This window comes from Aulonocara stuartgranti, assembly GCF_965226115.1.
Source record: "Aulonocara stuartgranti genome assembly, chromosome: 19".
NCBI lineage: Eukaryota > Metazoa > Chordata > Actinopteri > Cichliformes > Cichlidae > Aulonocara > Aulonocara stuartgranti.
The window spans coordinates 3,623,388-3,649,156 of NC_138955.1; the positions used below are offsets into that span (position 1 = coordinate 3,623,388).

The 25,769-nt window shown below is 41.5% G+C and overlaps 1 protein-coding gene across 4 annotated transcripts in view; it reads right to left on the minus strand.

Moving 5' to 3' along the window:
* Nucleotides 1-25,769, minus strand: part of eml1 (EMAP like 1) — a 55,527-nt gene that overhangs the window by 12,855 nt on the left and 16,903 nt on the right. For 3 of the 4 annotated variants that reach the window (XM_082516078.1, XM_082516076.1, XM_082516075.1), the window contains exons 2-6: nucleotides 9,535-9,717; nucleotides 6,441-6,579; nucleotides 3,560-3,688; nucleotides 3,326-3,354; nucleotides 929-955 (exon numbers count right to left, since the gene is read on the minus strand). In XM_082516078.1, the coding sequence (XP_082372204.1) occupies nucleotides 929-955; nucleotides 3,326-3,354; nucleotides 3,560-3,688; nucleotides 6,441-6,579; nucleotides 9,535-9,717 (507 nt within the window). The remainder of the gene's footprint in view (nucleotides 1-928; nucleotides 956-3,325; nucleotides 3,355-3,559; nucleotides 3,689-6,440; nucleotides 6,580-9,534; nucleotides 9,718-25,769) is intronic. The other variant, XM_082516077.1, reaches the window with a different exon arrangement.

Sequence of the window (25,769 nt, forward strand, 5' to 3'; positions counted from 1 at the left end):
AACAAAATGTTCACAATCATCTCATTGTTTGTTTTAAAGATTACATTCCCCTGTAACAAGGCTGTGCAAACACCAATATATCTTTAAAGAAGTGGGCTTGGCTTTCACTTTGGTCAGTTTTGTTCAAACACTCATCTGAAGGGGACCACACACACACACAAACACACACGTACACACACCCAAACACACACTCACACTCGTCAGGCTGTGTGAGAAAACTACAAGCTGAAAAAAAAAATCAAACAGACTTCAATAGGAACTACCCAAAATCAGATACTCAGTGTGTTTGTAATGCAAATATTCACTTTGAGGGTGGGGAGGTAATAAGCAGTGGCAAATCTACATGCTCTGAACTGAAGCGAAGGATCTGAGAACAGAGGATTTAAAGAGTTTGCAGAAAAACTCAAAGCGACTGCGAGGCAGCAAGTGTCAGAAATCTTTGTGTGGTTACTATGGTGACAGAGACTAAATGCCTGTGAGCGAAAGTGAGGCTGTGAGCAAACAGGCACAACTGTGGTAAGGCGGCAGCTTCGCCCACAGCTGAATAATAAGTAAACTGCAAACACTGCAATCCCACTCTGATGCAGCACTCGGTGGAGGTTAGGTAGGAGGTGTGGGCGTTTTTATGTTAATTAATCCAGGGAAGGCTATGTTCACACAGTTTTTGTGAACCCACTCCCGCCCCTGTCTGGACAGCTTTCTGTGTACTGCGAAAGTTTTAGATACCTAAAAGTTGGAGGTGAACAAAACTATGAGTTGAAATTTCAGAGTTATACTCCATATTTTATCCAGAAGAGTAAAATAGCTTTTGAGGCTTAGAGCAAAAGTGATATGTGTTCAGAGATCAGAACAAATTGTCTGCAGTGTCCAGAGAGCTGTGGATAACTGGGAGCGGATGTGTATTAGGGGACGGGGGTGAGTGGCCTACCTTTGCAGTGGGTCACACGTCGCATTCCTTGTAAAGGTCACAGAGAGACACACAAGCACCAGGTGAGGCGTGGCATCGCTTCCTCACTTCCTGGTCTGTCCTAATATGAGTGAACTTCCTGTTTACTGGTTTTAATGAACAGCAGCTTCTCTCCGTAATGTTCTTAATGAATCAGCCTCATTCCTAATGGCTACTTTCCTTAAATGGCCAAAAGAATCAATGCTCGTTTCCTGGTGCTCCACCCTCTGCTCCTACACTGTAAGTGAATAATTAAATTAAAGCCCCCACCTGACCCCCATCTACTAACCCTTTTAGTCCTTGTTAAGCTAAAAACAAAGAAAAATGTCTATTTTGTTAGATTAGTTTAATGTGAGGACAAAGACTATTTTTTACTGAATATCAAATGTACCATTTTACGTTCATGTCCTGCAGGCAAGCATGAGATAAAAGCTAAGACTGCAATTATTGCTCACATTGGTTTATTGTCACATAGTGATAGGTTATGCCTATCAAGCTGCCTATGATCAATTAGCCTAAATCATCAGAGCATGACATAAGTGAAATAAATTAGCGGGAATATTGACTGGCTCATTCGATCATTTTTTGTGTTGTAAATTGCTGTTTTTCTTTTTTTTTTTAAACTATGGCCTTAAACTTCTGAATATTTAAGGCAGTTTGTGACATGTGGTGGATCAGTAAGCTGCACGCTGTTTTATCTTTTCATAACACAGACAGAAACCTGGTAAAGCTTTGTCTCGTTCTGTAGATCGAGCCGAGTAAATATGGAACCAGATGAAACGCAGCAGTGCAATTTAGGCAGAAATCAATAGCATGCTGGATATGGAAATTCTGATCAATACTCATCTAATTTTATATTCAGTCCCATTGTCTTGTTACAATGTGCTTTCTGGATTTTGTTCAAAGGATACACCGTGTAAGACCTGGTTCACCTGTGAGGTGCATGATTCAAAAAGATTCAAAGCATCAGATTGAAGGATTTTCTTGAGAGGAATTTTTCAGCTGTTAGATGCTTGTATGTTTTTAACTTTTTAAAATTTACAGTAACTCAGAGAGGTCAAATGCACTACGATTTAAGAAAACACCAGCAAATAAAAAAAAAAATGCTGCTAAAGTACACAAAACACAACAGAAATGCAGATAAGAAAAAAAATCCAAAAAAAGACCCACAATGGAAGTAAAGAAAACCGAAAACTTGTGTTCTTGGGGGAAGCATTACCATGACGGAACGGCTGCATAAGTGACAGAAACCAAAACATGGGAAGAATCGCCCTGAGACAAACTTAAAAGAAGCGGAAGACGCCTCAGTGTTGTGAGGAGGAAAAAGATACAAGGGGCTGACTGTTTTAGTCTCATAACTCATATAATTCTGTAGATGCTTGTTTGCTTTTAGCCGTTAACTGTTAGCATGTCACTTCCGCTGCTGTTCCGTCACATTATTGTCCCCCCAAAACACGTTCTGTTTTGTGAGTTTTGTTTAGTTTTTTTGTAAGGTTTTTCTATTTTATTTTGTGTACTTTTGCAGAATTTTTGCTGGTGTTTTCTTAAGTTACACATTTGACCTTTCAGGGCCACCGTACTTTTTCTCATTGCTGCACTAATATCACATATTACGTGAGTCATATTAACCTTGCACTCCTTCCGCTATTAAAAACGTTTATATCGTTTTATGGAAATCACCTGGCCGCTAATTTAATTAGCTAGAAAGTTACTATAGCAAATGCCAATGCAATTAGCTATAACAGTTTACCCAGGAGTGTACTTTATATCATTATTTGTGGCCTCAAAGACAAACCCTTAAAAAGTTTCCTGTAAAGTTCTGATTTACTTGGAAAAGCCCCTGAAGGCTTGCTATTGATATATTTATGCATTTGAATCTCTTCAACAAAAGCAGAGGAAGTTTATCAGCTCACTGGACAATATTAGGATCTGCTTTTTTAACTGAGTATAAATGACAAACTGTTTAGCAGTGCAACCAAAAGTTCAGTTTAACATAAGAAGCAGGAAGAACTTATTACAAAAAAAAAAAAGACAAATGGCAATTTGAAGATGAGGATGTAGGATGCTTGTTACTTGTGAGGGAGGAAATAATGGAGAAAATGAACACTAAGACAAAGCATTGTGTGTTAGCCGTCAGTGGTCGTCTGGGTACAGAAAACAGTTCAAGGCATCTCTTGCACTGCTTCCTTTTAGGGATAAACAAAAAAGTGAATACATAATTCTGTATTTTAACAGGATTTCTAAAAAAAATGCATTGACCTCCGACTGACACAGAGAACCACTGAGCATCTTTTATGTAATGGCTCTCAATGAGTTGGACCATAGCTTGGAAACCCATAGTCATCAAGGCCAGACAGCCATAAAGGAGACGCTTCTTACCTGCATTGAACACTGGGTCCCTCTGTTTGCTGCAAAGTAAACGAGTAAACAGACAGCTGTCAATCAGCACCCCAACTTTGGGTAAACCATCGCTACTGTATGTTTTAATTTGAAAGAGCCTTATAAGAAAAACCTTGTAGTTTCTGGTTTGCAAAACACAAACATTGTTATACATCTTAGCTTCCATGTGGCGCCGAATGGAGAAAAACTGATTCACTGCCGGTTCTGCCTAACCTGTCACTCCTTTTGCCGCTGGAGTTGCTTCCGGTGGATCCGGCTCGGGTTCGGTTGCCCTTGGAGTCACCTGAATCTTTCCGATTGAGTGTCCCCATTTGTTCATTAGAATTGGCTCTCCTCACAGTGCTGTGATTAAAAGGATGGAAGACAAAGTCACAAGAAATAGGTCACAAAACTTACCGGATGCTGCTTTTTCTGAAAATGCCATCTGGTAAAGTTTTCATCCAGATGTATACATTTTCCCCCCCTTAATCAGCTCAGATTTGTCCCCGTCTGGCACCTAGAGACAACCGGCCACTCACAAATAGGGCAAAGCTGGCAGACGGCTAAATACTAAGTAATACAGATTAATTTAATTCTGGATTAATTCATTACATAAATAAACCCTGCTTGTTGCTGCTTTTGCTGCATTACTACACAACTTAAGTACTAGAATAGCTTTATCCCCGCTCTACCTCCTGGCTGTGGCTCAGGATGTAGAGCGGCTGTGCACTAATTGAAAGGTTGGTGGTTTGAGCCTCCAGCCTGGATGCTGAAGTATCCTTAGGTAAAATACTGAACCCTGAGATGCTCCTATCAGAGTGTGTGAATATTATGTAATATTAGTATTACTGATTACAAGTAAGCAGTATGAGCAAAGTTGTTTGAGGAGATTAAGAACACCTTTCAGGACTCGAAGCATCTTTCTTAGAAGATTATTAAAGCTCAAACTTTTTGGGGCCATGCACCCCTTTCAGGCAAGGACATCATCCAGGGACACCTTTATAATGGTAGCATGAATAGAGATGTTCATTTACTCACGCCATCTCCATTCACTAGGAGGTCAAACTGTGCAGCAGCAGTAGAGGTTTGTTACACCTTGAGAATGGTTATCGGTTGTTAACCTGCAGAGGGTCCTTGCAGCCCAGTGTGAAGAACCACTGATCATTGGGCCTGCTTAGCAAACACTGCTACCTCACTAACAGCAAAACAGGAAAGTTGAGGACATCAGGTCCAATAAAAGTTGGGAAGACGAAAGAAACAACTTTTTACAAAACCGCACAGTGCCGTTTCCTCAGAGTTTTACTGTGTTTACTCCTCTGTGATTATAATAACCACAGCATTTGCACAGACCTCTGTAAATCTGCATATTGGTGGTGCCGGCAGCCTGCCCATTCACAACAATAAAAAGGCTCCATCAGCAATCCAATGACCAGCAGGCCGAGTCACCTAATCCACCCTATGGGAGGAAAGTCTATTCAAATTCTAAAACTGGCCGGTGGCTGTTATCCCTTCTGGGATAACTTCTGTGTGTGTTTGTTCATTAAAGAAGAGAACAGGATGGAAAGAAGAGTGAGAGAAAGAGAGACACCGTTGTTTGCCGCGTTATCCCATGAGGAATCACAGTAATTGGACCACAGGGCTTTGAAGGCTGTTCTGTGTACACCAGTGCTGATGGGATTGTGATCAGTCTGCAGTTTAAGTAATCCCACACAGGCACAGCAAATAACACACACACTGCACCAAAGACTTAAAAAACATATGATTAATCACACCGAATAAAAAAAAAATTCATATAATTTAGTGAGCAATTTTAAAAACTGGAGATCGAGTTAAGCATGTGTTAGATCAGTTAAGCGCTGTATAAATCTACAGCATACTGTAACGTGGTGATAGTCTCACCTGAGGGGCAGATAGAGAATTCTGGAGGAACGAGACAGGGAGGAGAAACTGGACAGAGTGGCAGGACATAACAACATAGGTGAATGAGACATAAACAGAATGCATCACAGTGGGAAACGACATATAATCAGAGACAGACAATGAAGACAGGAAAAAGATGGGAAGGACCCAGCACAATACAGGAGACTACACGGAAGAGATATCTGATGAGAAATAACTCTATCTTGGAATACAACTAAAAACTAAAGACTTTAAGGGGTATAAGATTTGCTGCTATTGTGTTATCGGCGTTCACTCTATTTCCATCTTTAGCCTGACGTTGCCTCCACAGGGAAGATGGATTTGATTTTCCCTAACAAGTAGCAAGAGACCCATATGTCATATCTTAAGTTAACACTGATTCACAGCCATGCCAACATAACAAGTAAAAACAGTTGGGCTAATCATTAGTCTCCAGTGCCACTCATCATCCTTCAACTAAGAAAGTGCTGTTTCATGTCACGATGCCAAGCCTGGAACTAGACAACCCTAAAACTATGACTATTCAGGGTTGGATATATATATAATGAAATATACATTTAAAAAAAAGATATTTTCAGTGTCAAAGCTTGAGCTCCTGAGTTTAATACTTCTAAAAGAGAGGCGGAGAAGCAGAGTTAACATTTGCGCGGACTGGAGCAGGCCCCTGCTGTGTGCCAAGCTTCATCTGATTTAGTTAATGTCATCAGAGAATGGGGAAAGGCGATTGTTATGCTGGCAGGCAAGATTGATAACCTGCATTCCATATTCACCTGTAAACGCACGGACGCACAAAGAACACAGAGCAGCAGATGATGAAAATGCTTTGTCTCCCTTTATCAGGGCTGTTAAATGTCAATGTGTGTGGATGATAAAAAGCCAGAAATGTGACGATTTATGGCTGAAATGACCTGGCGTGGCACAGGCAGACATGAGGGAAGAAATGTCGAGACACATAACACTTCTGGGGTGAAGAACAATAAATCATTCCAGCGGTTTTAATGACGCTTGGGATTTTGTAGAAAAACAAGACAAAATCTGCTGACTCTGACAGTCCACACCTTCAAGTTGCTCTAAGGAAGCAAAAGGTTTCCAGAAATGCCGATAGCCTCCTTAAAATCGATTATAATGAACAGACAAAGAAGAGCAGAGGAAAAAAATGCTCAAATACATTTACAGTCATACTGGGTTTCCTTACGTCTTGTTGGCTGGCGCGCTGGTGTCCTTCCTGGATCCAGATCCAGATGGGGATGGCAGAGTCCCGCTGCCTTTCTTTGGTAGGACGGTCCCGTTGTTTACTGTGGGCCGTAACGGCAGGGTGGCGATCATTGGCCTGGCTGGAAGAAAGAGGACGACATGACGCGTTCAGAAAGAACCAGTATCAGAGTCAGCACCTGTAGTGTATTTAAAATAACGCTGTATGTACTGCCACCTCGGTTATTTGTCTACACATTCATTGAATTTGGAGTCAACAAACAATTAAACTCAGAATTCTTGATTTGAAGATAGTTTACTTTGCTTTTAGCTGAACTCTCAACATGTAAAAATTACTTTTTTCTTAGAGTGACCATGGGTTTGGGGAGGGTGGGGGTGGGGGGGCTTCCTGCTGGGGCAAAAGGAGCTGAGGATTGATAAGTCCTGGACACATGCCATGCCGAGTCAAACCATGCGCTGCCATGTCATGGATTTATTGAACTATTTCTTCATGTTTTTGTAGAAACACGGATAAATGAAATGTACAGTAGTGCTGGTTTTCCCAAAAATGCCCCCAGGGTTGCCACTGGCCTACTGTATAGGTTTATAGACACGTTTGTGTCATTTAATATACACAGTATATACTCACTGGTCATTTCATTAGATACACTTGCTCAGCTGCTTGTTAACACAAATATCTAACCAGCCAATCACTTGGCAGTAGCTCAATGCATGACCTTGACTCATTGGTCGGTTTGAGAAACTGCTCATCTGCTGCGATTATGCCACGCAACCACCTTTAGTGTTACAGAGAATGGCCTGAAAAATAGAAAGTGTCCAATGAGCTTCAGGCTCCTGGGTGAAAATGCCTCATTGATGCCTGAGGTCAGAGAAGAACGGTCAGACTGCTTCAAGCTGATAGGAATGCAACAGTAACTCAACAAAGGCATGAAGAAGGAAACATCCCTGAACACACAACCTTGAAGCAGATGGGCTACAGTAGCAGAAGACCACACCAGTTACCAATCTTGTTAGTGAAGAATAAGAAACTGAGGCTACAGTTCACTCAGGCTCACCAACACTGGGCAAAAGATTACTGAAAAAGCGTTGCCTATTCCGCTGTGATATTTGGATAGGATGTTAGGGTCCTCCTTTGGGATGTGGTGGACGGGGAGATTCCAATTACGGATGTGCAGCAGATTCCAAATCAATATGGAATTGTTGGATTCATACCATTAAGGCAGCTTTGAAGACAAAATGTGCTCCAACCCGGTACTAGCAAGGGGTAACTAATGAACTGGCCAGTGAGCGTAGTTTGACTTTCAGGGTTTTGTTTCCCAAATGTAAATATAATTCCAATGTGAGGGTTCAGAGATGGGAAATAACTGCACAGTGTTTTATATCTTCAGGTTAAAAAAGAGGGAGAAGATTAAGTGATTATATATAAACAAGTAAACTAAATTTAAATGTAATTGTTTTAAAGGTTTCTCATTGAGATGGAATACAGTTTGTAGAAAATGGAGTGGTATCAGAAAAACTGACACACACACCCACCCACCGACACACACGCACGCACACACACAATTCATTCAGGCAGCATAGACTAACAGATCCAAGCTGCAGCTTTATCTGCAGTGATAAATATTTAATAGACACTGCTTCATCCAGACACACATTGATACTCAGGCCTGTGCACACACTCCCTCTGTTATCTTTCATGTAGTAATTACGCAGCAGGGGCAAAACGAGGTTTGTAATTTTGTTAGCATGTTAAAGAAGACAAATGCGTGTGCTCCTCTGTGTACACGATTGTCCACATGCAGTCAGCCCGACTGGGTTAAACTTTCTGAATCAGATCACTGTGCTTCAGTCGAGGGAAAGCAGACTGCTGGTGGGGAACAATGAGTCCGAGTCATCCTCCACTTCCCCAATCAAACTGAAACTCCATCCGTCCAGACTCACTCCTGAGAATGGAGCTGTCAGCAGCTAAGAATCCTAATCTGCTTTTGCTTCATTACTCTAAAGCACATGTGAGGACTTGAAACACATGAAGTGCAGCTGATTTCCCATGCAGCCTTTATCAGCCTCAGGAGTGACAGCACGATTTCATGACCAAAGTTTACACATCTCCACTGAAAAATCGATGCATGCAGTATTGTTAAGCAATAAAAATGCAAAAAACATGTGAAAAAAGTCTACCTTTTATCACTCTCTGGGGCTCGCTTTTTTAAAGTTTATGCAATGTTTTCAGCACAGATGAGAAGAGCATGCAGCTGTGTGACACCAGGTGGAGAGATCATCAGAGTGAGGCATTTTAAGGTTTAGCAACTGTGCCTTTGACTTATGATAAAACCATTCGTGAAGGTGAATCACATTCTGGACTTTGGAAAATAAACTGAGCCTGTGTCAGGGAGGTGTTGATTTAACTCTACACCTCAGCCGAATAGGTTGGGATGCTTTCTTATTCCTTTTCATTCCAGAGAGAGAGTTGTGAAAATCAATACAGCCTCTGTTCAGTGGGAAGCTACAGCCAGCAGCTAGTGAGCTTACCAGAAAGACAGGAAACAAAGGAGAACGCTAGCCTGGCTCTTATCAAACAAAACCTCATAAAACAGTTTTTGTGCTGACACAAATTCCCACAAAGATCTGTCTTCAAACTCGGATCACAGTGCAGTGAGCCGTATTGAATGCAACTGTGCATTTCCTGGTGAAATACTATATATTTAGGATAATAGTAGCAGGGCAGGCAGTGACACAATACCAGGTCTGGTTAGTGCAGTCAGGCTACACAGTGAGCCTACCTGGCTTCCCAACATTGCTGTCTGCTGAGGGAGATTTTCTCATCATAGCGGGGTCTATACATGTAAGGCAAAAGCATTCAACAAGACAACACAGTCCAAGAGAAGATGGGACAGGAAGGAGAGGAGAGCGATGAGTCAGATGAAAGAAAACTAGCGGGATTTGAAGATCAGCATCGACAGGTCAGAGTGGAAAAACAGACCCAAGAGTCCTGAAAAACCACGTGTGCAAGCCAGTCTGTGTGTGATGCATATACTATAATAGCAAGCCCCTAGGCTTTGTGCTGGACTGTATGTTACCTTTGGTGGGTCCTCTGCGTGCACCCATGGCCTGCTGCTCTTCAGACACATTGAGTCTGCGGACCACGTCAGCTAGAGCGGACTTGAGCAGCTGAATCTCATCCTCCTGCATCTGGACCCTCTGCTCCAGGGAGGCGATGCGGTCGGTCACCTCCATACTGCTGGCCGCTGACGCACTGTCATCTGAGGACGCAGTGAGCTCACGTTAGAAAACGCAGAAAACTAATGAGAAAAGTAAACAGTGGTTTTTCAGATAATGTCACATTATCAGTACAGGCGGCTACAACTTTCAAACCCTGAACTCACTTTTATCCTTTTATACTTTCAGCATCTTTGACTATGAAGACTGTTCGCCAGCCTGGTTTTAGTGTCTGTTCTCTGATCTTAAACTAACTTAACACATTATTACCACCTCTCCACCTGACACACTAATAAAGGCCAAGCATAGGCCACCAGGGTCCACTTCATTAATGATCACACACACACACACACACACACACACACACACACACACACACGCGCGCGCGCATCTTAATGCAGGGTCTCCTCCATTAAGACTTTGATGTCACAGGGGTTTGATGAATTATTAATGTAAATCACTGCTGTGTTTTCCCTGCAGACTTGTAATAACAGCCTGATGCATTATGCATTAGAGAGCAGGCATCTGGTGATTAGACAGATCTGCAGCCTTGTTTCTGCTGGGAATCTGAGTTAGACCCCAACTGCTTGGTGACATTATGGAAATCGTGAAAAAGGCTTCTGACCTCTGTAAATAACATTCTCAAACAATGTAGCGCAACAGTGTCTCAGACAAACTGAAATGTGTTTGTTTTCAGACAATCTGGTGAAACAAAACGGGTGTGATGATGCTCTAAGGAAGCAAAAGCTGCTCTGCGGAGGCGTGAGTTCCCCAAATATTCACTTGTAGATAGAAATTCAGAAAAACTGCAGTATTTTTAGTTCCATAAAATAATTAGATAAATAAAAACACACATTTGGATCAATGACACTAATAACATAAAGACAACTTCCTACCAAATATGATCTAAATAGAACAAAGAGTCGTTAGTGAAATTGTAATACTTGATTATTAATTTGAAATAAATAATTCTTTACTCAAATTTAAATTTTCTTCCAAAATGAATGGCAAACATTTAAGCACAAATAACACAAAAGAGTGTGCGACTTTAGGACTGTCAAACTCCTTTTCTTACAATTTTACATCATAAGCATTCATAAGTGTATAATCCCATAAGATCCAACGAAGTCGCTGTAATCTAATTGTCAAAACATGCCGGAAAGGCAATTTCACCGATTTGTTTACAAGTGGGAAATTCCATTAGCGAGCAAAATTCACCGTTAGCTGGTTATGAATCGCTTCGGTCAAGGAGACCCTCGATTAGACAAGATGATGAACTGGCGCATTAAGCAGATGGGGCACGTGAAGCTTGTAGCATAAAATGGAAATCTGCATACGTACAGAATGGCTGAATCAAGCAATTACAGTCGACGCACAAACACAGACTACAGCTGTGCACACGGCTACACATTACTGCTGACTTGAGATTTCCCTGAAAGGTTGCAATAATAATGCTAACTGTGTTTTGAGACTGGACTAACATAAGTATAGTGCTTAAAAAAATTATTAGACCTTCTGTCAAAAAACAAGAAGACAGAAATATTTTAGAAATCTGTCAAAAACTTGTTTAAAAGTAAAAAACTACTGACCTCCACTTTTCATATCCACACCTGAGCCGGTGTTGTGCCAAAAAGTGATTGTCTGCCAAAAACTGATTTCCAATGTTTGTGTATTTTTTATGTGTAATATCTTTACGTATGTTCATAAATAGACTTCGGTGAACAGGGTTTACAAAGGGGTTATATAGAGAATTAAAACAATATCTGTTTTTCAAGTATCTTTACAACTCTCTGCTATTGTACTTACATTAGCCTGTGGCCATCTCCCTGTACAACGCATCCACTTAACACACTGTTTGCTGCTACAACTACACATGTTTCTTTTCCAACTATTTATTTATGAGTGACTTATGTATGTATGTATGTATATATATGTATATATTGTACTATTCTTAGTTAGTGTATTGTCTGTCTTGTCTTAATGTTGGTTTAAAATGGAGCACTGTAACAAAAAATAATTTCCCCCAGGGATCAATAAAGTATTCTGATTCTGATTCTGATTATAACCAATCCGGTCCTTTATCCCCACTTAAAATATTTTTACAGAAATATTGTAATATTTGCTGCCATGTCTGCTGTCCTCTTGGCCAACTTACTCTTACAAAAGACATTTTTAATGTTAATGAGATTTTTTTAACTGCATAAATAAAGGTTATATAAAAGTCACTGCCAAAAACTGATTGCGGCTTCTACCTTGTTACACGAATGTTGTTTGTGGCTCAAGATGACTTTATGTCATCCATGAGGGATGCATTTGACATATGTTTCACATATTATAGCCCAACAAGTTACTTATAGCAGTTTAAATACGAGCAATCAGTTTTTGGCAAATACCGGAAATCAGTTTTTGGCAGACAATCACTTTTTGGCACAACACCGGCACAGTCGACTTCTTTGACAAGTCAGGAATCGATCGAGTAGAACATCAAGCCTGTCCGTCCATTCTCTTCTGCTTAATAGGTGTTTATAGGCGTCTTACCCTGTTTACTTATTACATAAAGACCCTAAGTCTGAGTTTAACTGTTCTAATTACACAAATTAAAATGACTTTAAGTGGGAGATAAATATCTATGAAGATTCATGGCCACCAACCAACCAATGGTTATTTGTATGTTTACCTGCTAATGAGGAATAGAGATCACCAATGTCGTTATTATTCATCTTCAACCATGAGTATCTGTGAAAAGATATTTGAGCAAGCAACTATCGCCATGTCCAGAGTAGAGTGCTTACAAACACAAACAGAGTTAACAGAGTTGCTGACTTTAGAATTCAGGTCATGTGACAGGTATTTTTTATGGCATCAAAGCCTGTAACACACTTGATATAGGTATTATTTGTATGCACCTTCTAATATTTTCACCGCCTGGTGAGAATCCTATAATGAAACCCCCGCTGTGGAGAAATGGCATCTGATGAAAACTGCAGGTGTGCAATCTTTTACATTACACCGACAGCAGAAGCTTTACAGGTTCAATGAGAAATATGTCTGTCTCATTATACGCTCATACAGACAGATTTCTACTCCAAGGATATGCTTTCTTGTTTCATAAGCAAAATCGCAATCTCGCTCCTTCTTTTCCACAGACACACACTGACAAAGCCTTTTCCACAGATCTTAATAACATTTAGCTCACCTGAGATTCTCTCTTTGAAGCAATCCTTGTTCATATTTACATGCAACAGTGTGTCACTGAGTGAACATCCAGAGATAACGCTTCTATTATCTGTCGAGCATCTGTCGTGGGTCTGCTCCCAACACTGACACAATGACAGTGTAATACCGAAGCACAATGACTGGCTGTCACGGCCCCGTTTCCACCCAGCCCTGTGCTACCATCCCAACATATGCCACTTTCTGCCTTGGTTCCAACATCTGGGCCGAGTTAACGCCCACTAACATGTTTACAGCTACAACCAGAATCGGAAAAGGTCAGACAAGTTTGTTTTCATATGGAGGAATATGTGTTGATGGCGTGATGCTTATGTGCCGACAGCGCGATCACACAGAGAGCCGATTTAGCTAAATTTGCTCAGCTCTGTCTGGGGCTCAGGTCACATGCCTTCTGCCCAGAGACTCAGTATCAGTAAGATGTCAATCTTCATTTAACAGCAAATCCATCACCACAAAACAAGATTGCTGCACCAGTGTGGTATTCACACCTGTCAGCCATCTGCTTAAATCACTTCATTTCTGTCAGTCTGCTCCAGCTTCTATCTGACTTTTTCTTTCTGTCCCTATTTTGTTATCTGGTCAATACCCGGCTGGGTCACAAATCCGAGGCGGATCTCAGAGCCCATCTGTCTGCTCGCCGTAATGCATTTTGACACCCTGCTCCCTATTACCTTCCTCCTGCAAGTAGATGTGATTCTGGCAGAACCAGCAGCCTGCTTAAGTGCTTGTCCATCACTGCAGCCACGGGGATTAAATGAAAAACGCTCTTCAGTTCATTTTTTTTACAGCTCTAAAATAACCCAACACTCCAGCTTGCATCTCCGCCTTATTTACTGACCTCACTGTCATCAATAATGAACACTGGAGGAGGAGGGCACACATGCTTTGACTCATTTCCCCTTCTTCTGGACTCGTGCTTTCCAAAGAATCGATACGCTAAAGGAGTAAAAATAGATGTGGAAAATGCTTATGACGAGCATAAAGGGGAGCAAAGCACAGCAGCCTCATAAATTCTGCAGGAGCCTTTTTAGCTGAGTCACTCCTTCAATATGTAAAATATGTAAGGATATGAATGCACATACAGACACGAGGAAGGGAAAAAAGACAAGGTTAGGGACATTCCCTTGGAGGAAATGTCATGCTAGCAGCTGTCTCCCCATGTGTTCGAGCACTCGTGCTCACTTTGCCAATAACCCGCTGACAAACAGAGTGATTGATGTCTGTTTTCTTTACTCTCAGCGGTGCAGAAGATCCAAACAATAAAGCTAAACTGATTTGATGGAAAGTTCAGCTGCCAGGTTAAGCTGTGCCACAATGGGAGGTACCGAAAAAGCCGCAACCAGTGTTTGCAGAGAACCACCAGATCAAAAGAGCGAGAGGCTGCAGGAAACAGGTTGTCACAACATTTTGACAACTATTCCTGTTTTTCAGGCAGAAGGGCAGATCTGATATCGCTGCAGCTTCGGTGCATCTTTTTGCTACTTGCTTGTGCTCCAGCTTGCCAGCTTTTTTTACCCCCCCCTTTTTAATTTCACAACACAGACGCACATAGACCAGGTGGTGTTACTGCCACAGCGCCAGTTCAGCTGCTCCAAATTGAGTCACACTTAATAAACAACCAGTCTTCAGCATGATTCACTAATGGAGGTCTGGACTTTATCACCATTGAGCAGCACAAAGGAATTAAAGGAGGCAGCGATTTAAGGACAGGCATGAGAAATACAGAGCTAAATGAGAGAGAATAAAGGTGGGTGTGTGGCCGTGATCACAGAGCAGGTGGTGCTTTGACCTGAATGCTAATTTCAGTAAGCACTCTGATGAAACGTGGGTGTGATATTAGCATATTTTTAGCATATTTACCTTAATGTAGCAAATCAACATGCTACTTTGACAATTAGTTCTGAATTTCAGCTAATGATGGCACTTTGTTACTACCTCATGATAACTTAATGTCAACTTTCAGGGCACTTCAGCACAATACTAGAACTAAGTGGAAGACTAATAACATGTGTGATGATTATTTTTTTCTAATGTTATGCACAGTACAAGACAAGAAAAGTGTTGTGCTTAAAAGTGACGCATTTACACAGTTACAGTGTGCCTCAGGGATGACTGAAATGATCCATCAGGTGCCTGTCAGGAGGTTGGAGAGTTTAGTTACAGTTACAGACTGGAGAGAAAAATGAGGAAAGAGAGAAACAACAGACTGAGAGTTACTTAAAAGCCCATCAATCCCCTGTGTCACCTGCAGGAGAGAGCAGGGGACGACCTGATAGCTTTAGCTAATCAACTGGTCAGATTAGGGAGACAGATGCAGTTTACAAGCTGCCACTGAGGGCTTTTGCCTGACCGGGGCTTAAGAGGTAATAAATATCTAGAGGTGGATAAGAGAAAGGGAAGCCCTCACAGGCAACCTGGGAGGAGATTAAAGAGGAGGAACCACTGAGAGGAAGATGGAGATGATAAACAACGGAGGAAAAGCTTCTTTGTCCTGTCAAAACGGTAGCACTGAAAGACCCAAATAGGCTGACAAAGACAAGAATGAAAGATGGAGCTGTGTGCATGTGTAAGTGTGTGTCTTTGCACACACAGGGGTCAGAAAGAGTGAGTCTGGGTCAAACAGGGGTATGAATTGGGGCCAAAAGACCCCCCTCTGAGAGATCCTACTGTCCTTGTAAGAAGATGTTAAACCCTTCCTTCCTGACATCAGCTACATCCTTCCTGGGGTCAGAGTGAGGTCAGACGGGAGCTAGCTCCACCTTGCTCCTCTCACCATCACACCTACACACATCCAACATACTGCACAGGAGCTGAAATGCTGGCGGCGGTGATTTACAAATAGATGGTGTTAAGTGCTGCTTATTTTTCTGAGTGATTGATCAGATAATGTATTAAACACCATCAGTACTATTCCCCTGCCTCCTGTGGGACTGCACACCAATTATTAGAGAAATGGAGGAAGGCAGAAAAAATGGAAGGCTTTTCTCATAAATCTCTTGAACTTGTCTCCACAATCCACGTTAAAGGAGCTTATTGTGCATTTTTTCCTTTATTCTGTCACATATCTAGACTATGTAACTATACAGTTTCAGTGGATGCCCATGTTAAACACGGAACTTTCCTGTAATGAAGTCAGCATATTTACAAGTCATCAATCCTCAGTTTCAGACTGTTTCAGGCTATGAGCACTGAAGCTCAGCCCACCGATAGGTCCAATTTAACCATGTGGTATTTGCTGTCAACGTTCCAATGAACAACATCAAATTCAGTCGCTGTCAACCACAAAGTCTCCGTAACAACAAGGCCTAAGGCCAGGACATGGATGTGTGTTTCAGATGTGAGAGGATCTGAAATAACAAATATAAACACCTGCTCAAGCCCTGTAATTCCCCAGTGATTTAGAAAGAAACAGTCCAGAAAAAAGAAAAAGAAACTACATAAAAGAGGCCTAATCAAGGCAGATTTACCTCGAGCACATGACATACATGAACTCCACTCGGCTTCACACAAACACACTCCCTCCAACACACACACACTCTCCTCTGTCAAAGAGGAAGTGGTCACAGTGTGGCAGAGGGATTATGCTGGATTTGTGGAGCAGATCTTGCTCAATGCTAGTGATCCTTAAACTCTGGGGGGGGTTTGAGCTTAGCAGCAGGCTGAATTTTATTCTCCCTCCTTCGGTCTCTAACCTCTTTCACCTCTCTATTTGTCTGCTCTCCTCTCTCCTGAAAGTCTTGTGGGATGAATTCTTGAAACAAAGCAGGAAATAAATTGACTGTGGGAAGAAAAAGTGAGCCTGAAGGATTAAACGTAAAGAGGACTTGGCAGTAAAATGTTTTTATTATCTTTCTCTAGCATTTATCTCCCTCATTTTTCCTGCTCTTGTCCACGCTGTTCGCCCAATTAGAGATTAACTCCTAGTGGTAGACTGTTTCAAGAGGTGGGGCTTTCAGAGTGTGGGATACTTGAAGCGTCAATAGACTAAGATGTAGCTGAAGCCCCAAAGCTCCATCGGAACGAACCGCAATGTGCACACGTGAAGTCTAGACATTCTCAAACACTGCCAAAGCTTCATAATTAGAAATCTTCTTCTTACTATTATTATTATTAGAATTAAACTATTGCAAACACATATATAAGCCTACAGCCAGTATTGTACTCTGATATCCTCATGCTGATATTGTTAACATGCTGAGATGCTTACTGTCTTAGTTGCCTTAAATTCCCTTAGTTTTGCAGGAATCAGATAAAAGATATATATATATATATATATATATCAGAGAAAACAATGAGACCAACACATCATTGAGGTTTGCAGACATTCGTTTACGCACAGCTCTCTTAAGATCATGCTCTAACATTTCAATCAGATGTTGCATGACCCAATTTGGCCCAAGTTTTAGCTGCCAAACAGAAGGCCTTATATTTGAATTTGGAATACTTTGACATACAGAAAAGTTTGTAGTTAACTCGATGACTGAAAGGTGCCCAGGTCCTGTGGCTTTAAAACAAGCCCAATTCATCATCCCTCCGCTACCGTGTTTGATAGTTGGTATCAGGTGTTTGTGTTGATATGCTGTGTTTGGTTTTGAACATTACGGCCAAACATCTTTATTTTGATCTTGCCTGTCCAAAGTGTCCAAGTGGGACACTGTTTTAAACATGGCAAACTTCAGTCTTTTTCTAATGTTACTATCATGAACTTTAATATTTAACACAGTAAGTGAGAAAAAATATGTCAAATACTATATATGAGACATGAAGCCCCAGCTTCTGAACTTGCAAAGCAATATGCTGAACTTTATATAACATCCCTGTCTAAATCTGAATAAAACTAAAACGGTAATAAACAGCCGAAGAAAGACATCCTTTTTATTGCTGTGACTTTTAGGGATGAAGCAGACCACAGAAGCACAAAGTCATGGTTGGCAGCAGCTCCAGGCTCCAACACAAGCCCGTTTCTCAGTCTCAGCCTTCGTCTACATAAAACACGGCTTTGTCCCGCAGTAACAAACAACCAGGAAGGAACAGGAGGCGGGATACTTGTTCCATCCAGTGTGTGTATACTGGTGTTGTCCCATCCAGTAACATTGTTGTTATGGGATACCAGACTTCCATGGTGCAGAAATGGTCTCACACACATACAGAGAGACAGTGTGCCAGAGACTGTTGCCACACTGAGCACAGGCCAATCGTATATCTGCCATCTGGAGGGGAGAGAACATACAGTGGCACTGCTGGCAGCAAACAAGATCATTACAGAACAAAACTGAGGAGAATTATTACAAACAGACTTTGGTGTGTAAGCAGAGGTTTTCCTTTGTTTGTAACTCAGTGTCTGGATTCTGCCCTATAAATACTACATGTCTCGTTCAGTATATTCGCTTTAACTTTAAAATTATTATTATTCTCTGTTCTTGCCATCAACTAAACCAGCTCTGTTTGCATTTTTGGAGTTTTGACAGCACCTAAAAACCCGAGTCACATCCAACTGTGTTTAGTTTGAGTGAACCTGACAAGTGAACCTGACAGGCCACATTATTAGATTTTCTCTTCTCCCTGCAGCCACGGATGAGACAGGGGAGTTTAAGCTGATTATGTGAGACACATTTTTATACAGTTTTCTGATGAAATGAATGGTTCAAACATCTGATTAGATAAACACGCAATTCAGTGAGCTGTAATAAAACATTGTTGGCACTATAAAGGTGGAAAAGAGCTATTAAAGAGTCGTCAGTAGTAATGGTCTCGTGATCTTCTGTGGCTTCAAAACGGAATAAACTAAAGAGTAAAAGTAGAAGCAGTACTTGCAGTTTCTTAATTTCAGTGGCTGCTCTAAATAGTTTAGGAGGACCAAAACATCCTTTAAATTCTTCTCCTAGTTCACTGATCTGACCAACTAGCATTTTTTTGTCAGTCTGTCTATGCCGGGTGTCCACTCTTAAATCAGACCATATACTGAAGACACTAGATTTAAGGTAGACTTACTAAATCAGAAAACAAAAGGCAAACCATTGTTCAGGTCACAACAGAATCCCTTACAGGCAGCCAGGACCAACTTTTATAGGAAAATGCAAGGACTATGGCAAAGACTAGGAGGAAGGACGGGACTATTTATACACAGAGGTAAGTGGAGAAGCTGGAGAATGGCATCCAGCTACAGACAATCCTGGCAACCATCAAAGAAAGACTCAAGAGGCAACTGACTTTCAAAGTAAAACTGAAAAATACCAAAAAACAAATAAATAATAGAATGGAACAATCCATAAATACAACAAACACAAAAATCTAAACTCGAAACTCTGGAAAATGCAGGAAAAATCTAAATAGAAACTCAAATGCAAACATATTCATTGAGGACTCCAAACTTGAGAACATGACCAAACACTGGGTCTGTGACACAGTCTCGGGAGGAAACCAACCACAATCATGACTTCACTAATCTTCTATAATATTTAATGTTTATACATCAGCCAGAGTTAGAGCATACAAATTGCAATGTGTGCATACTTCAGATGCTCTTAGTACATCTCGTTTGGATCAGCGGCATCTTTAACATCTAGCCACAGACATCCTTATAAACACCTGCCGAATCCTGTTACAGCCCCACAGTTTGCCATTAGGATACATACAGAGACAAACAAATTTTTAAGGTAAAAGTTAGAGACCATCTGGTCATAGTCTCACACCACACACATCCACACCAACAACTTGGACTACACCCATCCACCACCACTTGGCCTTTGTGATGATACCCCGGTACAGTTTTGACACTCTGGCTTTGAGAAGGAGTCTGACAGCAGTAGATTTCTGCCTCTATAACTGTTGATTTTTCTCTTGTGAAATGTGTCTTGAAAACATCTATGCTTCCATTGTAAGAGCAAAATGTGACATGCACGCCCACCATGAAGGAGTCCTGAAATCACTCGCTGGTAGCTGTCCTAGAACTGAAAGCAAAGAATCAAAAGCATTTTTGGACCAAAACAACTGCCATCTAACAACAAAATTGGGCTGTCAGTAGACAAGGAAACAACCCCAATAATCCCTTTCCTCTCATCTCTGCACCTGTGATCTTGATGGGATTCTCCTCTTTTCCCCAGCCCATCTGTTAGAGGCCGGCTGAATGCGTGCAATGGGGGATACACCCTCACACTCAGAGCTGGCGCTCTCCCCGTCGTTCTTCCATTAACAGCAGATGTAAGAGACCAATTAGAGTGCTGAGCAGCCCCTGGGAGCTGCACCACGGATACCAGGAGGTTAATTATATCTATTCACCTTACAACCGGCCAAGGTTTAAAAACAGAGGTGTTGCCAAATCTTTGGTCCGTGACGAATCAATACGCTTATAGAAATAATTGCACAACACAGTCAAACCTACACTCATCTTTTCCAGGAAGAAGTGAGCTTTAATTACTATAAGAGGGCTTGGTGGTGCAGGATTAAGAGTGAGATCCATGCACAGACATTCATACACAGACATGCATGTGCGCACATGAATGCATGTACACATACCAGTGCGCAGATGATCTGTGCTGGAAATAATTTGCATAGTAACTTGATTTAAATACCTTTACGTTTTTGTGTAACATTCAGATTAAAGAATACGTAACCAAATCCTTTATGCATTATATCTCTCTGATTGGGAACAACAGCCTTGGGAATACTTTGAGCATGAAACAAAAACTAAAAATAATGCCACATCTTTGGGATTTTGCTGACCTGAGTGATTTATTAGTGGTCACCCTCCCCCACAGGTAAAATTCTGCGCTCTGCTGAGCACATTTAGTGTTACAGTGCAGATTGAGAGCATCCTACTCACTGATGGAGTACATGATCCTGTTTCCGGCACTTTTTAGGGGTATTTTTATGCATCCCTGACATACCGTTCAAGGACTCATGCTTGCCTGCATGCCTCCTGTACTGACATTGGAAGGTTGTGCATGCACATGTGCACACTGAACCTGAAAACGGACACATAGACACTCATACACAACCACAAGCGCATACATAACAGAGAGCAGTACTCTGCCAGAAGCATTAGTGAGATGCACACGCACATATACACGGAGTCAGTGTATATATTTAGCACAGGAACTCACACAATCCTGCTTTACATGCCTGATTGTTTTAGTAGGTCATGAGATGAGGCTGCTTGGATGTGTGTCAGTGGAGGAAAAGAGAAGAATGGTAGACAGAGAAGAGAAGAAGCACTTGACAAAAATTTCATCTAATTCCTAGTTGCTCTCCAAGAAGCTGTTTCCAGTGATTGTTCTGCTGATCACAAGACAATCATGCAACAATATCTGAGCACCTAAAATGTCTCAATAAAAAGGAAAGGCAGGGATAAAACTATATTTTACTTAGCCTAGAGTCAAAAGAGCTTTCTGTTTTATAGAAGAAAGGAAATACCCCTGAAGTGAAGACAGATCTTTAATATACTGGGTACACATATGTTATATTTTCTCCTCACATGATTACAAATCATAATTAGATAAGAAGATATCATGTCTCAAGCACCTTATGTTGTAATATAAAGCAGTTAAATTTGAATTGCAGAAATTGAAGAAAAATTGCTATTAACGCAATAGAGATGAAACATTTTAAAGCCCAACTGATCAGCGGGTCAACTAAGATAACAAAGGAATACATTACTGTGTGCCATGCATGTTTCTTTCTTTCATACATAATCTTATAGACATACTTTGTACTATTCCTTTGGCTTTTAAGGCAGATTTGGCTTTTCATTGACCTCTGCATGTATGCATGTACTCGACAGATGTCAGTAACACGCTATATAACTGAGGGTGGACACATTTGTGCCAAAAATTGCTCAGTGGGATCCTGGCTCATGGCCTAATCTTCCTCTTCCATGCAGATTTTATACAACATGCTGCAATACGCAGATAAATTCTCCACTGTGCACACAGTGGAGTGCACACTACGGGATGCCATATTTAGAAGTATTTAAGATAGCTGCGTCAAGGCTGCCGTGAAATGAACAGTTCGCACTACATAGGAGGCATGAATTTCTCACAAATCTCAAAAGCAGCTCGATGTAGCTGTAAACATACAAACATTCAATGACGGTAAGTACAGAGCCACTTTTCTTTTTTATCTGTTAGCAGCCAATGTGCCCCTATTCAAGAAAAAAGTGCGAGGCAAAGCTTATCAGGAGAAAAGTGAGAAAGAAACAGGGAGATAAGGAGTAGAGAGGGGGCGGGGGGGCGGCGTGACTTGTGAGTACTGAAGCCTAAGTGGCCTGGCTCAATATCTGACTGTCTGCAGATTTAAAAAAAAAAAAAAAAAAACACAAAACAGAAAAGCACTCTGAGCTCCACTTGGGGCACTCGCACAAGATCAAACAAAGAGCCTGAGAAAGTCTGACGTAGGGATGAGGGAGAGGGGAAGAGCTCGAGAAGCGAAGGGCAGAAGAGTCAGAGTTTTAGAAATGAAAGAACTCCAGGCGCGCTGGGCTTGAGAGAGGGAAAAAATTCGACTAAATAGAGAGTGGTGTGTGTGTGTGTGTGTGTGTGTGTCTATGCTCTCACTGACACGGCCATAGGAAATCAATATCAAACTTTGCATGAATCAGCAGCTTTGGATGAGTTAACCCGTTCACGTCGATATTTATTAGACTGCTTTACGCGTAGGGCAGTTACAGATGACTGATGGCACAGAGACACATAATTTCCTAATACTTTCTTCTTAATGTTTCTACATTGATATTTTTGTGCAGTTTTATCAGAGTGGAAGAAATTTCAGAGCACAGGCCAGTTTGCAATGAGTTTTAGTAGGCTTTGATGGATAGTTGGATAGATGGATATGGAATAATCAAAGAGAAATAAAGGAATAAATAAAGTCAGAATGGAGAAAACCAGGGAAACTAAAAACATGCAAAAGGCCCATAATTGATACGTAAAAGAGAAATGAAGAAACTGCTTGAACTGGCTTTTCAAAACTAAATGGACTCCAACCGCTCTAACACAAATACATTCACCTCATCCTCCTGTTTGCCATCCCTTCTTGGCTACTGTGGACGGTAACGTGAGCGGGGCTTTAATCCTAATCCCTCTCCACGTGCCATCATCAGTCAGGGTTTGGATGGACATACCCACAGAGCCACAGCCAAGAAGTGGGGGAGACTGGGTGAAGTCGTGTCACCTCTGCTGCGTATCAAGATTCCTCCAACAAACATCAAAGCGTTCTCCGTCTTTATTAATTTCCCTCCTTCCCCTACACGTCTGCTCCATCCGTCTGCCCTCCTACTAATTCTAACATCCTTATTTTTTCTTATGAACTGTTATCGCGATGTTTTCTTTATGTTTTGTTTTTTTTGGCTCCAGTCTTTTCTTCTTCGCCCTGCCCCCTCTGCTGCTGGTGTGTTAAGTTGCCAAGGAGCCAGTGATGGTTAGGTGAGCGCACTCACTGCCAGCGTGGAGCATAGACATAAAGAGATGTTTAATCAGGTTTTATTAGCTCAAAAGATAAATGAACAGGTGATTAATAATAGTTAGAATGGCGATGTTGGACCCTGTGAGATGACCCTCAGCATGTCATCATCAGTATTATACTGTCATAAGTGAGCTGGATTTACTGGATTTTTAGGAATCGCATTAACTGATGTTTTAGTCTGATGGCTTTGGATGTTTTAGCTGTGGCATCTACATGCTGCATTTTCATGCTGCAGTCAGATTTCTTTTGCTGTGTCAAAATCGTGTTATTAAAGAAATCTAGACCATATGTGTGAATAATGAAGTATATGCAGGCAGAACAGGAAACCACTGGGACGGCACTTGGAAGTGATGCACAAACACTCACTTAAAATGGGCAAGAACCACACCAGTTTGACTTCAGGACATCGGCAATAGTATTACCAGCCCAAGAAAACAGGCTAATTCAATGTACCTGTTCTGCAGAACTAAGGTGTTTGAAATGAGATTTTTAAAAGGAAAAAAAAGGATTCACGTCCTTCTTCACCTGTGTGTGATGACAGTGTAATGGCGCTAATTTTCATTTAGCCTAAGATAACCCTGAGCTCCCAAGGACAAAGCGTGCAGCCTGAACGCAGTTTAGCTGACCTAGTCTCTGAACATTAGTCTGGTTGGATGCTCCACAACACACGGGCCAGAGAAATGGAAAAAAAAAAAGAGGGGAATGAATGACATCATTGACTTTTGCTGATCTGGGTTCAGCTGGATGGCAGAAGCAGAGCAGCATGATGTCATTTTGGCCTACAGGACCAAACAAAGCCCACAGTGGCCGAGCAGATGTGTGAGTACACTCCATACACACAACAGATCCAACTTGGACCGCCACAAACACAGATATATTCTTTTTTTTTGGTTTAAAGTGAAGCTCATGCACTAAGCCGACTGTCGAAACAACAAACAAGATGCTGCTTCCTCAGTTTGCGTGTGCGTTTGTGTAGCGAGGCAGAGAGAGAAAGCAAGAAGGTAGAGGTCGGAAAATCCCTGGCAACAGCCTCTGAGCGGCATGTCTTACTTCACTGACATCCCTTCAGAAAATTAACACGAACAACCTTGCGGTGTTGGACAACTCAAATCTGCTCACGGTCATGACTTGGCAAAACGTGCAGCATGAAGAGAGGGAAAAAATCATTTAGCATGGAGTAACTCAAGTCAATGAAGTGGTAATGTGGTGCAGCTGTCCTTTACTGCTCCGACGTCACACTTTTTCACCCTTCACTAAAACTAAACCTCGAGTCTGACACATCAGAAAAGCCGTACCTGCCACTGCTATAAAGGTCAGGCAATTCCTAGGAGGAAACTGCAGGCCTCCTGTTCTTCTACACTCGCTGCTACACCTGTTTTTCAGGTCAGTCCAACCAAACCAATGTCTCTTCTTATCACTGGCACTGACAGCACTTTACTCATCACACAGGAATGACCAGGAAACATTCGATCATGTACAAACTAGATTTGGCCTGATGCCTCGTCTTTTTTCACATATCCTTGTTCCTTATTATTCCCTGTGACTGTAGACACCAGGAAAAACGAAGCACCATTTTTAATCAGTCTCCTATTTTACACTAGGGCTTCATTATTCTGCTTCTGTGAATTCAAAGGATTTTGTATTACATACTTATGTGCTTTGTTTTATCCAACAGCTGGTTTCGTTATGCTTGATTTTATCATTTTTGTAACCCTGTAATGGTGCCCAGTTTTCCTCCAAGTCTTATGAAAGGACTTCCAAAGGGTAAACAGAGTAAAAAGAAAACACATTTATGGATGAAGATGCTTTTCTTCTCTACTCGATACCCTTCTCTTACCCCTTTTTACCCCCCTCTTTGTCTGTATCTAAGCTGCTGTGGCTGGCTATAAATTTAATAAAGGAAATCCATACGGGGTGAAAGCTTTTAAGTAGTTTCACCTCATCAGTTATGCATTAAAATACTGAAGCGACCAGTAACCCTGGTGGGACATTCGTCAGTGCAATTCCACACCTCTGATTTGCTCGGTTGGCCAGTGGTATTCCCCTCATCTCACTGATTGCTGGTGCTTACACAGCACAGTAAATATGATTGATTTTCTCATTATCCACCAATGGCAATTATGTTACTCCATCCTTCAGCAGTGATAGCTCACGCTAACCATGACATCACAGTCACTGCTACGGACAAGCACAATAAAAGAGGGTGAAGTGAGTGTTCCCCCTTTCCATGTGATCAACATTTTAAAGCACATGTTAGTAACAACAACAAAACAGTGTGGTTTAAACTCCCTCTGCTGCTCCCTATCACAGACACAGGTTGTGTTGGGGATAATCCCCTTATGTGTGTGTCACTGTAGTTGGTACACACCAGCAGTGACTATGAACAAACTGAGCCGTACAGAAAGAA